Source organism: Nothobranchius furzeri, chromosome 9 (assembly GCF_043380555.1).
Source record: "Nothobranchius furzeri strain GRZ-AD chromosome 9, NfurGRZ-RIMD1, whole genome shotgun sequence".
Classification (NCBI taxonomy): domain Eukaryota; kingdom Metazoa; phylum Chordata; class Actinopteri; order Cyprinodontiformes; family Nothobranchiidae; genus Nothobranchius; species Nothobranchius furzeri.
The window spans coordinates 65,755,445-65,768,734 of NC_091749.1; the positions used below are offsets into that span (position 1 = coordinate 65,755,445).

Genomic DNA, 13,290 nt, shown 5'->3' on the forward strand with positions numbered 1-13,290 from the left:
GTTGGTCCTACAGCTGACAGATCTGGGCCTATTCTGAGCCAGCTGCAGTTTAGCTGTGTGTGTGTGTGTGGGGGGGGGGGGGGGGTGGGGGGTGGGGTGCTTTTACTTTATTTCCCTAATTTATTCTCCAGTTGTGTCTCTTCTGGACTAGGATTAGGTCTGCCTGATGGGTAAGGGACTATTGAGTTTGATGTTTCAACAACGCTGCGCAGGCTGGAGGCGAGCGTGAATCCTGCATCGACTTTTAGCTCCACACTCGTTTTCTGCTGAGTGAGTCAGCAGCACCTCTATCCGACCACGCTGCTGGCTCTGGATCTCAGCGAGTGTGTGGGCAGAAGCATGATGGCAGATGGCTGTGGGCAGCCTGATTTCATTCAGACTTTAAATTGTCAATGGAGCTGACGGGTGCTGATCAAGAAACAAAACAATGTCTGACATGCTGTTGTTTAAACTTTAATATTCCGTTAGAAAAATCTTATCAGAAGACGATCGGCTCTCTGCTGCTAAACAAGTTTGACTTTTAACGCTTTGGGTTAACTGTTTAGTGGGAGACGTTGTTCTGGAGCACTTTTTGCTGCAGTGCTTGAAGTGCTCTTCTGTACCGATGGCAACCAATAAAGTCAATGTTTCGCCAAGTAAAGACTAATCACCTCTGAAATGAACAATCCTGGAAAACACTCATCTAATCATTGTGAATGTCTTATTCTTAACAGTTGGGTTGTGATCCATCCATGGTGGATACATCCTCACTCCTCTAAGTCAGGGGTGTCAAACTCATTTTAGCTCAGGGGCCACATGGAGGGAAATCTAGTCCCAGGTGGGCCGGACCGGTAAATTAAAAACAACTTCAGATTGTTTGTTTTAATACAATCAATATAAAACAAGGCTGGAGCCTGAGGACAGTGTCTCCAAAATGGTACAACTACTTTTTTGACTCATTTTACTTTACATCTTTTAGCTTTCACCAGCACATCAATATCAGAAGTCACATCCTGAGTGGACATGTCCCCCCTCCACTTTTTCCAAAGTCAAGTTTTGACCCCTGCACTTTTTACCATCCAAAAACAATATTACTTTTTATTAAATTGACACTGGTTGAGCTCTAGGACCAAGCGGAAAACAGCTGTTTGTGTTGAAGCCTGTTTCACATTAGAACATACTGTAAAGATACCCCCCACCCCCACCTATCCAACACCAAGCCCCGTGTCCCCTGCACCTCTAACGTGAAAATTACGTCCATGAGTGGCGGCCAACTTCAGGATGTGATTCAAGTTCTTGTGTGAGCATTGAGCTTTGTTTTATTTATAATCATCACAGAGGAAACTTGCTCACAAAGATACGTTTATTTTCACTCTACATTGTAAAGTATGAAAATAAAGTTCACACAACCATCTCGCGGGCCGGATTTAACCCGCTCATGTTTGACACCCCAGGAACAAACATTGCTTGTGCCTCTATTCTTGAGGCGTGGATGTTGGGTCCTGAAGAAAGAAGGCTGGATATTTAAGTTGTGCATATTAATAAGCTTGCTTGAACAACAAATTTATGTCACATTCCACTTTTAAAGGGGACCCATTATGCAAAACTCACCTCATTCATCCTTTTGTGCTGCTGTGTGGGTCTCTTCTACCTCTGTAAGCACTCCAAACATGAAAAAAAAACCCATGCATGTATCTTCTGTCAGTGTTTGGTTTTAGGAATTGTGTGCCTAAAGTCTAATTCATACTTCTCCATCAGCTCCACGAGGGAGAGACGCACGCATGGACGGAGACGGTTTGCTCTCTTAACTTCTGTCTCCTGGAGTGTTGCAAAGCAATTCCCTGCCAGGACAGCAGAGGGCGTAGCGCTGTTTTGTGGTTTCCTGTCACGTATCCGGTCCAAGAAAGTGTGTTTACTATTGTGTTTATATTGTTTTATTTTTTTTTTGTTTTTGTTTTTGTTTTTGAAACAAGCTGTTTCAAAAAGTCCCTGTTTATGATGTCACAAACAGAGAAATCCATCTCTTTGGTACAAGGGGGCAGCAGCTCTACTCCGAGCCCCTCTCAGAAAACATGAGCTTCTCAGCTTATAGCAGCCTAAACATGGGTATGAAGGAGAGGTGGCCAGCTCCAGCTTGTTTTCTATAAAATGACAGAGGCCTGAAACGGCTCATTCTGGAAGGTACTGAAACTGACAAGAATAAAACTGCTGAAATTGGTTTATGTGGAAGGAATTTAGTGCAAAGAAGTTTTTTATAGACCAAAAAAGTTATATGTCCCCTTTGAGGCTCAAACGGCTGATTTTACTCTGATAAACTAGTAACCAGTTCAGTTGGTAAATGTAGACCGGATAGAAGTTTAGGTTTTTGGACCTGACCTCCTTAGAAAAGAATATTTTTTCCCTTTGGTCAGCATTAATTTGGCTTTTAGTACTTATGTGAGGAACCTTGATGTTCTTCAAGATCTATGAGGATCTGTTACTTTTCACATTGAGAGGAACCAGCTGAGGTGTTGTGGGTATGTTTCTCTGAGACACTGAGGTTGAACCAGAACATGCTAGGTTGGCCACCCTAATCCCAGACTTGGAGAGGAAGAAGATGTGATGTTGTGTAGTTCGTGTTTTACGGGAATGAGAATGACCTCTAAAGCAATTGCCAGGTTGTTTTTGCCTCCTGGATTCTATTATCTATTTTCTGATTTTTGTGGAGGTGGTGCTGTGTGTGTGTGTGTGTGTGTGTGTGTGTGTGTGTGTGTGTGTGTGTGTGTGTGTGTGTGTGTGTGTGTGTGTGTGTGTGTGTGTGTGCATGGTTTCTGCATTTCCCTGCTGTATGACTTGTGTTGCTGTCTGATCGTTGGACTCTCAGCAGGTGGCGTTGTCTGAAACTAGCAGAAGTGAGTCACTCAGCTGATTATCAGCCCACACTGCTGTCTGTTGTCTCTTCCCAGTGGGCTGAAGACACGAGCAGAACCACACAGTCACGATGCTTCGCCGACACTAATCAGAACCACTCAGTAGGAGTGTTCAGCTGGTTCTGCTGGAACACCAACAACATTCCAGTTTTCAAGAATAAAACATCCATCCATCATCTTCTGAACCCGCTTTGTCCACGTAGGGTCGCGGGGGGCGCTGGTGCCTATCTCCAGCCGTCAACAGGCAAGCAGGCGGGGTACACCCTGGACAGAGAGCCAGTCCATCGCAGGGCAACACAGAGACACACAGGACAAACAATCATGCACACACACACACACACGCGCACACACACACACACACACACACACACACACACACACACACACACACACACACACACACACACACACACCTAAGGACAATTTAGACAGACCAGTCAACCTAACAGTCATGTTTTTGGACTGTGGGAGGAAGACGGAGAACCCGGAGAGAACCCACACATGCACAGGGAGAACATGCTAACACCACGCAGAAAGATCCCAGGCCGGGAATCGAACCCCAGGACCTTCTTGCTGCAAGGCAACAGCTCTAACCACTGCGCAGCCCAGAATAAAACATCCATCTGGAATCATTCTCAGCATTGTGGGTCAGAACCGTCTGCTAAGTAAACTCTCGTTTATGCTTCTAGTTAAAAGAATCAAGCTCTCTCTCCTTAGAGCTCAAATTCCAGCACTTTCTGTTTTAATTCTGACAGAACCCGTCCTGAGAAGGGTTTTATTGGCTCTCATCCAGTCCACCCGAAGGTTTCTATTGCAGAAAAGTGCAGAACCCTCAGGGTCTACATGCAACATAAAATTGGGAGTGGGCCCCCAATAGTCACCCCCATTACCGCAGCCCCTCCACCCAGGTCCCTGTAGGAATCAAGTCTGCCCTCCCAACCCCAGAGCTCAGCTGCTGGCCTCTAAATGAATGACATCATCTTGCAGACTTAGAGATGATGACAACATCTCCAGATGTTTTGCTGTTGTTTGTCTTCAGAGGGGGCCCCGTCATTGCCCCCCCCCCCCCCCCCAGTTCTATTCAAATTTATTTGGTTCAGTTTGATTTAGTTTTACCGCAGAAAGATGTTTTTCAGGAAAACATAACACTGGTGCTTCTGCTGCATCCTGAAACACACACACACAGAGGCACACACACACACACACACACACACACACACACACACACACACACACACACACACACACACACACACACACACACACACACACACACGCACACACACAGAAGGGGGTTGTGGCTCTGGTAGCACTCAGCTCATTGGCTGTGGGTGACATCATCATTTAGATCTGGATGCTCTCATCATTACTGCTGCGCGCGCGTGCACACACACACACTCACACACACACACACACACTGTGAACACGATCAACTCTCAGCCAATCAGCTGCTCTGCTTCACGCTCTCGGATGGCCCTCCAGATAGAAACACATTGCAGCTGCATTACATCATTGGTGTGTGAGAGCTGCAGTGCATCATGGGAGCTGCAGTTTCCTGCTTCTCCAGTGTCTCAGCTGATGGAAGATTAATTCAAACAACCGCTGACTTTAGACATTAGACCCTTTTGGGTTAGTTGTGTCCTCCTGATCTTGTTTTTACTGAGCAGTAAAACGTGGCCCTGCTCTCCTCCATCACACCAGATGTTTTGTTCTTCGAGTGTTTTGTGTTTCCTTCTGGTGAAACCGCTCCAGTTTCAGTCTGCTTTGATATCCCAGATGAAGAGCTCTCCTGTGGGGATAAAGAGAATTTCTCTGAGATTTACCAACACCTCCCCTTCGCAGCTGTCCTCTGGACCAATCACAGACCAGCATCCCTGTTGTCCAATCAGAGAGCTCCACAGTGATGTCATGCAGTGGATACTGTGTGGTGCTGATGCTGCCGAGCTGCAGATCTTCAGAGAACGAAGACGAGGGCATCTTCAGGGTGAGTTTCTGCAAAATTTAATTCAGAAGTCTTCAGTTTCGACTGATGTGAGATCGAACTGTTTTCTTGCTTTCATCCTTTCTTTGTTGCAGCTTTTTGTTTTTCTGCATCTTTTCCCAAATTTTTTTGGTCTGAATTCATTTAATTTGTCTTTGAGGGGATTCACTCTGTTAGAACGATGACATCATTGCTTAGTGCGTGTACACACACACACACACACACACATGCACACAGATAGAAAGTTGGGACACCATCTAATTCTGTTTTAATGGAGTCATTTAAATAAATAATCTTTATTTTCTGGTTTGGAGGAGAGAACGTCGGCTCTGTGATTTACTCTGAACTCGTGGTTCTGGTTCTGTTCAGACTGAGTGTTGATGAGAAGCTTCTTTCTGGGTTAGAGTTGGTATTTCTGACCGTTCGGTGCAGCACATCGTGTCCTTGTGTGATTAATGCTGAGACAGGATTCTGCAGATTTGACGTAATTAGAGCAGATGAATAACTCCATATATTTGAAAAATCTGTTTTGTGGGTGAGGGTGGGTTGGAGTTGGGATTAGTTTAACCTTAACCCTTGGGCTAACCCAAACTGGGGCAGGCCTTTAACCCCAACATGAGCAGAAATCTCAGATCAAATCTAAAAGTCTGCAACAACATTTAGAACACACTGAACTTCATCTGACCTGCAGGTTCAGCTAGTGTCTGTTACCGCTCTGATGTTCTGCTGTTGCTGATCATCTGCAAAAGGTGACAGGTTTGACGTGTTGCTGATGTTTCCTCAGGAACAGCTCTTCACCGCTGTGTCTTAGACGAAGAGAAGCTCCAACATGATCGTTGCAGGTGAACACTTTTCTTTGCCGTTTCTGTGAATCTGACCCGTTTGCTTCTCATCTCTTGTAGTTTTTAAACCATTTTTTTTGTGAATGCCCCAGCATACAGAGAGAAGCTGCGAGAGCTCCCTCTGGTGTCCATCTTCTGCTCCTGCATTCTCCCTGAACCTACAGAGTCAAAAATCGACAACAAAGAAGGTCAGCAGCCATCTGATACCTGTGCTGGTGTTCTTATAATGAATGCATAAAAACAGAAAAATGATATTTCTGTCCTTGCTGTCCAGTGATCCTTCACTCCCACCTCAGTAACATTCATCCCCAACTATTTGAAGCCAAAGACTGTTTCTTATCAAATATCTTTCCATCTTCTCTAAATCTAACCACAACCCAGCCTAACAGCGTACAGTGTGGATATAACAGTTATTCTTTCATATTCAGATATTTGTTAAGGAATTCTCTGGCGTTATTTAGTGGTGGGATGTAGAAACTGCAGCAGTTTGTGACCTCTCAGTTTCTTTTGACCATTCTAAGATTCACCCCAATAACACAAATCTGAGTCCAGCCAAGGAAAACTAAGACAAAGACATTAATTTCTTAAAGAATACACCACGTTTGGGACTAAGACTCAAACACCCTGATGTTTGGTGGTTAGAGTCAGAAGGTTCATGCTTCTGCTGTCATGGTCTGCGTCTGCGTCTCCCCTCATGTGTCTCCTTGTGTTCTCCATCCCTCTAGGTTCTCCTTTTGTGTCTCCTAGCACCCTCATATGTCCTTGTTCTGCATCATCCTCATGTGTCTCCTGGTGTTATCCACTTTTCCCCAGATCTTCAGCCCTCTAGGTTTCCATCCTCAGGTATCCCCCTCCCAGGTCCTGTGCTCCCGTGGCCCCCTTTAGTCACGCCCCTGTAGCTTTTCTTTCTGTAGTGTTTTTCCTTTAGTTTCAGCTTCCCCCTTAGAATATTATGTTTTTTGTCCTTCTGGTCTTTAGGTTTTTCTCTTAGGTCATTTTCCTTTAGCTGCTGCTATTCATATTATTAGTCTCTCTAGTGTGTTCTTCCCATCGGTGTTTGAGGTCCCCCCCCAGATTATTTAGTTATGCTTCCTGCTCTTCTTGTCTTTAGGTTTTATTCTTAGGTCATGTTAGTTTTCCTCCCTGATTAGTAACTCGTTTCACCTGGTCTCTCTCCCCACACAACTGCAGTTCATCTCCCTCTCATCCTCCCCAGTGTATAAAGCCCTCTCTGTGTCAAAGTGTTTTGTCAGTCCATTGTTTGGTGTCAGCGTTGTTTTGTTCCTCGTCTCTAGGGTTTGTGCTCTAAGTGAGCTTTCGTCTCCAGGGTTTCAGGACATTGGTTTTTGGCTTCCTGCCCTTTGATATTTCTTTCTTCTACTTCCTAATAAAGGAATGTTTTCATTTGCATCCACTCCTGCCTCGTGTCGTTCTGGGTGTCTGCATTTTGGGTCCAAACCTCCTCCTGACTCGCAACGTGACATCTGCTTGTCTTTCAGGTGTGGTGGACTTGAACCTGTGTAACATCCGGGACATGGAGGTGATTGAACTGAGCAAACGAGCAAGTGGTCAGGCCTTTGAGGTCATCCTGAAGCCGCCCACCTTCGACGGTGGTCCTGAGCTGAGAGCCACCACACCTCCTCGCCAGAAACCCTCACTAGAAGAGATCCAGAAGAAACTGGATGCAGCTCAGGAAAGAAGGAAGGTATGTTGATGTGAACGTAACATCAGACCTCTAAACAGAACATCCAGTCCGTCACAATAGTTTTCAGTGAAACGTTTTCTGAGCATGAAATTTATTGAAAACAAAACTTAAACTGAAATAAACTTTAACCCTCTCAGGCTCAGGGGTACTTCTGAGTTAAAAAATGCTCATGAAATACGTGTGTGGAGTAAGCAGGTAAACCAGGTTTAAACTGTTGCTAATCTGCAACGCCTGCCTCCGGAGGGTTAACATGAAAAACCTTTGAAAATGTTCAGAAGAGTAGAAGTAGGTCAGAGTAGGTTCAGAGACAAGGCAGCGTTACTTATGGAGGATGCTTCACTTCTTATCTGAGGATCTTTCTCGGTTCAAACCGAAAAGTGCCGAATATAAAGTTTCAGAACAGAAGTAAGTCCTTTGTTACTGTGAGTTAATTCCCTTATTTCTCTAAAGGGTCGTTAGTGTCTTTGTTCAACCTAAAAGATGCTTCAGTCAAATTCTGGAAGATGTAGATTTATGTGAAATTGTCTGAAGATCTGATTCTGATCAGATCTGTGGGGTCAGACCACCACTTTCCTTGCTTTACTCGCGTCTCAAACCGTCAGCATGCTCTGTCATTCTGAACATTCTTGCCTTTAGAGTGTCTCGAAGCTGGACCTGTAGACCTTTGGACCCGTAGACCTTTGGACCCGTAGACCTGTAGACCCGTAGACCTGTAGACCCGTAGACCTGTAGACCCATAAACATGTAGACTTGTAGACCCCTTAGACATGCAGACCTGTAGACCCGTAAACCTGTAGACCCATAGACATGTAGACCTTTAGACCCATAGACATGTAGACCTGTAGACCCGTAGACCCGTAAACCTGTATACATGTAGACCTGTAGACCCATAGACACGTAGACCTGTAGACCCATAGACTTGTAGACCTGTAGACCCGTAGGCCTGTAGACATGTAGACCTGTAGAACCGTAAACCTGTAGACCTGTAGACCCATAAACATGTAGACCTGTAGACCCGTTGACCTGTACACCCGTTGACTTGTAGACATGTAGACATGTAGACATGTAGACCTGTATACCCATAGACATGTAGACATGTAGACCTGTAGACTCGTGGACCTGTAGACTCGTGGACCTGTAGACATGTTGACCCGTAGACATGTAGACCTGTAGACCCGTAGACTTGTAGACCCGTAGACCTGTAGACCCGTAGACCTGCAGACCTGTCTCTCCTGTGTTGTGCTATATTTGCCTGTTGTGAGGTTACCCCTATAAGATCTGAACACTGACTGCCCTGAACTGGGCACTTATAGCTTCTGTCTGGGAGTCTTCTCTTTTGGATGGTCCAGGTTCTGTTTGCTCTCAAGGGTTCTGTGTTGTTCAGAACCTCCTGCTTCATGGAGAGCAATGATGTTTGGAGTTTTCCCGGAATTCTTTGTTGATTTTGGAAAAACCCAGTTTGTGTTCGTGCAGTTCTGGGATGTTTCTTTGTTTGCTGTTCCAGTTCTTCTGTCTTTGTAGTCGCCTTTATTTATTCTTTTATTTTTACCCTCTTTCGACTTTTCCCTTCTGGGGTCGCCACAGCAGATAATTTTTCTCCATTTACTTCTATTCTTATCTAATCTTACCACCTAGTCATCGCTAGAGTCTCAGGGAGCTGGTGTCTGTCTCCATCTGTCACCAGATGAGAGGTGGGAGACAGGTCTCCAGTCCATCACAGGAGACTTAAAACCACTCACACACTCACTCACACCTATAGGGACAATTTAGTGTCTCCAGTAAACCTGATATGCATGTTTCTGGTCTTTGGGAGAAGAACGGGAGTACATGGAGAAACCCACAAACGCATGGGGAGAACATGCAATGTTCTAAATGTAACCTGTTTGTATCTTCCTGTAGTTCCAGGAGGCTGAACTGCTGAAGCACCTGGCTGAGAGGAGGGAACATGAGCGAGAAGTGGCTCAGAAAGCTTTGACCAAAGAACGAGAGAAGCGTCAGTTCAAGACCTACCAGGAGTCTCCAGTCAAGGTCGACCAAGAGCAGCAACAGATGCATCTCAGCACCTTGGAGGAGGTGAGGACAGTTTTACCTCCAAACTTAAGGGTCTGTTTCATAGAAATAAATAACTAAAGCAGTTTGTTGCTGTCTGTGTGTTCCAGGACCAGCACAGCATGGAGGTGAGGAAGACTAACTGTTATCACACATACTCACACAGACTTGTCCATGTCAGAGGGGGAGCAGCCCTAGCAGGAATCCCAGACCATCCTGTTCCTCGCTACTTCCTGTGAGACCTCAAAGCATTGAGATAGCATGGAGATAAAATTCATTCAATGTGTCCCGGGTCACCCTGGGGGCCCACCGCCAGCAGGGCACGCCTGGAAAGCCATCCCTAGTAGGCATCCTGACTAAATGTTGGAAAATGCAGCAGGCTCCTCTCAGATGTGTCAGAGCTCCTCGCCATATCCCTAACAAAGGGAATGGGCATGATCTTGCTCCAGGTGGAAGGGGTTAGGGTTAGAGACCTTTACTATTTCTTGGGGCCTGTCAGGTCTACATGGAGCCTCCCATGCCATTTGACCTAACTCAGCCAACAGCTTTGCTCTTCACTCGATGTCAGATGACACAATGACAACGTGAATCGACTGTTGACTTAGGCTACCCAGTACCCCAGGTACCTTTGGACATCCTTATGTCTGAACATGGTGGTTGTTGTGGCCCACAACCAGCACAGACGTCACTTAACCCAGGATAGATAACCCTAGATAGGCTGGATAGATTGCCCATGTGTTCATTGAGGTCCCCCAGCAGGTCTATGGTGTCCCCTAGCAGGTCTATGGTGTCCCCTGGTCTATGGTGTCCCCCAGCAGGTCTAGGGTGTGCCCGAGCAGGACTATGGTGTCCCCCAGCAGGTCTATTGTGTCCCCCAGCAGGTCTATGATGTCCCTCAACAGGTCTATAGTGTCCCCCAGCAGGACTAGGGTGTGCCCGAGCAGGACTATGGTGTCCCCCAGCAGGTCTATTGTGTCCCCCAGCAGGTCTATGATGTCCCTCAACAGGTCTATAGTGTCCCCCAGCAGGACAATGATGTCCCTCAGAAGGCCTATAGTATCACCCAGCAGGTCTATGGTGTCCCCAGCAGGACAGTGATGTCCCCCAGAAGGTCTATAATGTCCTCCAGCAGGACTATGGTGTCCCCCAGCAGAACTATGGTGTCCCCTGGTCTATAATGTCCCCCAGCAGGTCTATGGTGTCCCCCAGCAGGACTATGGTGTTCCCCAACAGGTCTATGATGTCCCCAGCAGGACAGTGATGTCCCCCAGAAGGTCTATAATGTCCCCCAGCAGGTCTATGGTGTCCCCCAGCAGAACTATGGTGTCCCCTGGTCTATAATGTCCCCCAGCAGGTCTATGGTGTCCCCCAGCAGGACTATGGTGTTCCCCAACAGGTCTATGATGTCCCCAGCAGGACAGTGATGTCCCCCAGAAGGTCTATAATGTCCCCCAGCAGGTCTATGGTGTCCCCCAGCAGGTCTGTGGTGTCTGCCAGCAGGTCAATGGTGTCCCCCAGCAGGTCAATGGTGTCCCCTAGAAGGTCAGACCCCGTTCCCTGAGCCAAAGGCACAGGGAAGCTACCCTTTTTACCCTCGAGGGAAACCCCAACATACAGACAGAATCAGGGGGCCAACATCAGTCCCGCACCATCCTCTGCCTCTCACCTGGAAACACCTCAGCAGAGCAAAGAGTCCAACCCTCAAGGACTTGTGTTCCTGAGCCAGCGCTCTGTGTTGAGAAGCTTGCGACTTTAGCCATCACAGAGAGGTGACATCCCATGTCCCTGTAGCCAGTGGACTCTGTTTCACATAATGGTTGACATGATGATGGACCATCCAGTTCTTCTCACTCCCCTGCTGGATCGTTTCTCTGAGATGGTGTGTGTGTTTGTTCTCACCTCCCTATTCACTCTGCTTCCAGGTGTCCTGATGGCCTGATCACAACACAAGCTGAACTTTATTCAGAGGACATCTGTAACCACTGGTTTCCTGACTGAGATGTCAGGAGGAGGCTGCTGCTCTGACTGGGAGCTTGACAGAAAATGACTAAAAAGACTGAGAGAAGATGAAGGGAGAACGAGGACTAGGCCGAGCTGGGCCACTCAACTTCCTCCTTACAACCAGGACTTCTTTAAACAAAGATGCAGACTCCATCTCCTCAGAATGGGCTTCTCCGTGCTTTGCTGCCATGCCAAGAGTACCGATGTGATCATGCGTGAGTCTGGTTGTGTACACAACACCCCGAAACAGGCCTAAAATAGACTGAACCATGAAGCTGAAGCTGGCCTTCATCAAGCGGATGACATCAGGAGGCGATTCTGAGGCAGAACCTCCACAGTTGTGGGTTTGGTTCAGATCAAAATCTGAGACAAAATGTATTTTAAGACAAAAAATGTGTTTAATCTGAATCCAGGAAACTTTAAAAAATAAAACGTGTGCACCTGGTTTTTGGTCTTAGGCAGTTTTTTTGAGTCTGCGCTGCGATTGGATAACAATCGTAACAACAACTTTGACTTTTCTGATTTGTTGCTTTGTTTGTTATCCTCATCAGCGACTGTCTGAGCTGTGGTGAAGATGGGATCTGATATGAGACGAAGTTAACCACTAGAACCAGGGGCACTGCTGCTGAAAGGCAGGGCAGGCAACTGCTTGGGGCCCCCAGGCCACAAGGGGGCCCCAAAGGGCCAACAGACTTTGAAGTCAGAACAGCGGCAAGAGCAAAGAGCTGTCATTTGACAGCACTGTCGGTCATCTCACACCTCTTGGTGCCCCCCCCCCCCCTGCATATTTCCTCGTCTAATAAATTTACGAAATTCATAAATTCAGAAAATCACATTTCATTTTAAATTGAAGAAGGAAGCAACAAAAACTTTTCCTTTGCCGTTTTATTTACTCAGACAATAAATACACCAACCAATAATGAAAATAAATACATGCTGAAAATATTCAAACTCTTAAATAACTGATTTAAATAAGCATAAATAAAGCACAAACCCTCCTCGAGTGAAACTCCAGTGTGCATTTTGTTGTGTAGTTTCAGTTCGATGTGAAAGAACTGGATCAAAAAAGGCTGAAGATTCTGGGTCAGGTTCAGGTCTCAGTCCTGGACTCATCCAGAACTTCACGTTAATAAGCACATCTTGATTTTTCTCCATGCTGATTATTGGAGGTTGGTGAACTTTCCACCGGTGGTTGTTGGTTCGGTTGCTGACTCCCAACAGGAAGAGGTGCTGCTCTTCAATGCTGAATATGGACTATAGGTCTTACGCAGGTGCATCCCACCGCAACAAGGCGGGACTCCAGACGGTAGTGATAGCCTTGACCCGCGTCTGCCGTCTTGACCCGCCGCAACACCAGCACCTGGTGCATGATGGGACGAGACTGCAGATTCAGATCTTCCTGTCCTCTTAAGTTTAAGCAGCCTTGTAGCAAACAGTTGGCCTCTGACAACACATTTGGGAACAGCGAGTCGTCCCTGGAGATACTGGGAAGGCAAGATGGTACGGAAGGAATGAACAGGTATTTGTGATGAGGAGAACGTTTTGCTGAGTCATACTTACTTGTATGTCCATGGTGAAATGGAGGTGTTTTCCAGGGAAGTGATTTTTGTGCTCGGAACCAAATCGTTGGGGTCTAGTCTCAGAGGAACAGTTTGTTCTTCAAAAGTCCTCCCATGTGGTTTTGCTGCAGCTGGTGTCATCATCATCATCATCATCATCGTCATCGTCAAGTAAGTACTAATGAGCTGCAGAGAAACAAATGTGAAAAAAAAAAGTTCAAACCGAACAGAACAAATATAAAAGCTGCCATAAACGCAAAATAAG

General features: G+C 46.3%; 2 protein-coding genes across 2 annotated transcripts in view; one reads left to right on the forward strand and one right to left on the reverse strand.

Annotated features, from left to right (window-relative positions):
- Positions 1–11,911, forward strand: part of stmn4l (stathmin-like 4, like) — a 100,069-nt gene extending 88,158 nt beyond the window's left edge. Inside the window, exons 2-8 of the mRNA XM_070555098.1 lie at positions 4,837–4,872; positions 5,654–5,711; positions 5,804–5,899; positions 7,211–7,416; positions 9,316–9,489; positions 9,576–9,593; positions 11,388–11,911. Coding sequence (XP_070411199.1) covers positions 5,699–5,711; positions 5,804–5,899; positions 7,211–7,416; positions 9,316–9,489; positions 9,576–9,593; positions 11,388–11,396 — 516 coding nt within the window. The 5' untranslated portion in view covers positions 4,837–4,872; positions 5,654–5,698 and the 3' untranslated portion in view covers positions 11,397–11,911. The remainder of the gene's footprint in view (positions 1–4,836; positions 4,873–5,653; positions 5,712–5,803; positions 5,900–7,210; positions 7,417–9,315; positions 9,490–9,575; positions 9,594–11,387) is intronic.
- Positions 11,912–12,056: 145 nt separating this feature from the next.
- LOC139071840 (interleukin-17F-like) overlaps positions 12,057–13,290 on the reverse strand; it is a 2,981-nt gene continuing 1,747 nt past the window's right edge. The window contains exons 2-3 of the mRNA XM_070555102.1: positions 13,027–13,211; positions 12,057–12,950 (exon numbers count right to left, since the gene is read on the reverse strand). Of these exons, the coding sequence (XP_070411203.1) occupies positions 12,704–12,950; positions 13,027–13,211 (432 nt within the window). The 3' untranslated portion in view covers positions 12,057–12,703. The remainder of the gene's footprint in view (positions 12,951–13,026; positions 13,212–13,290) is intronic.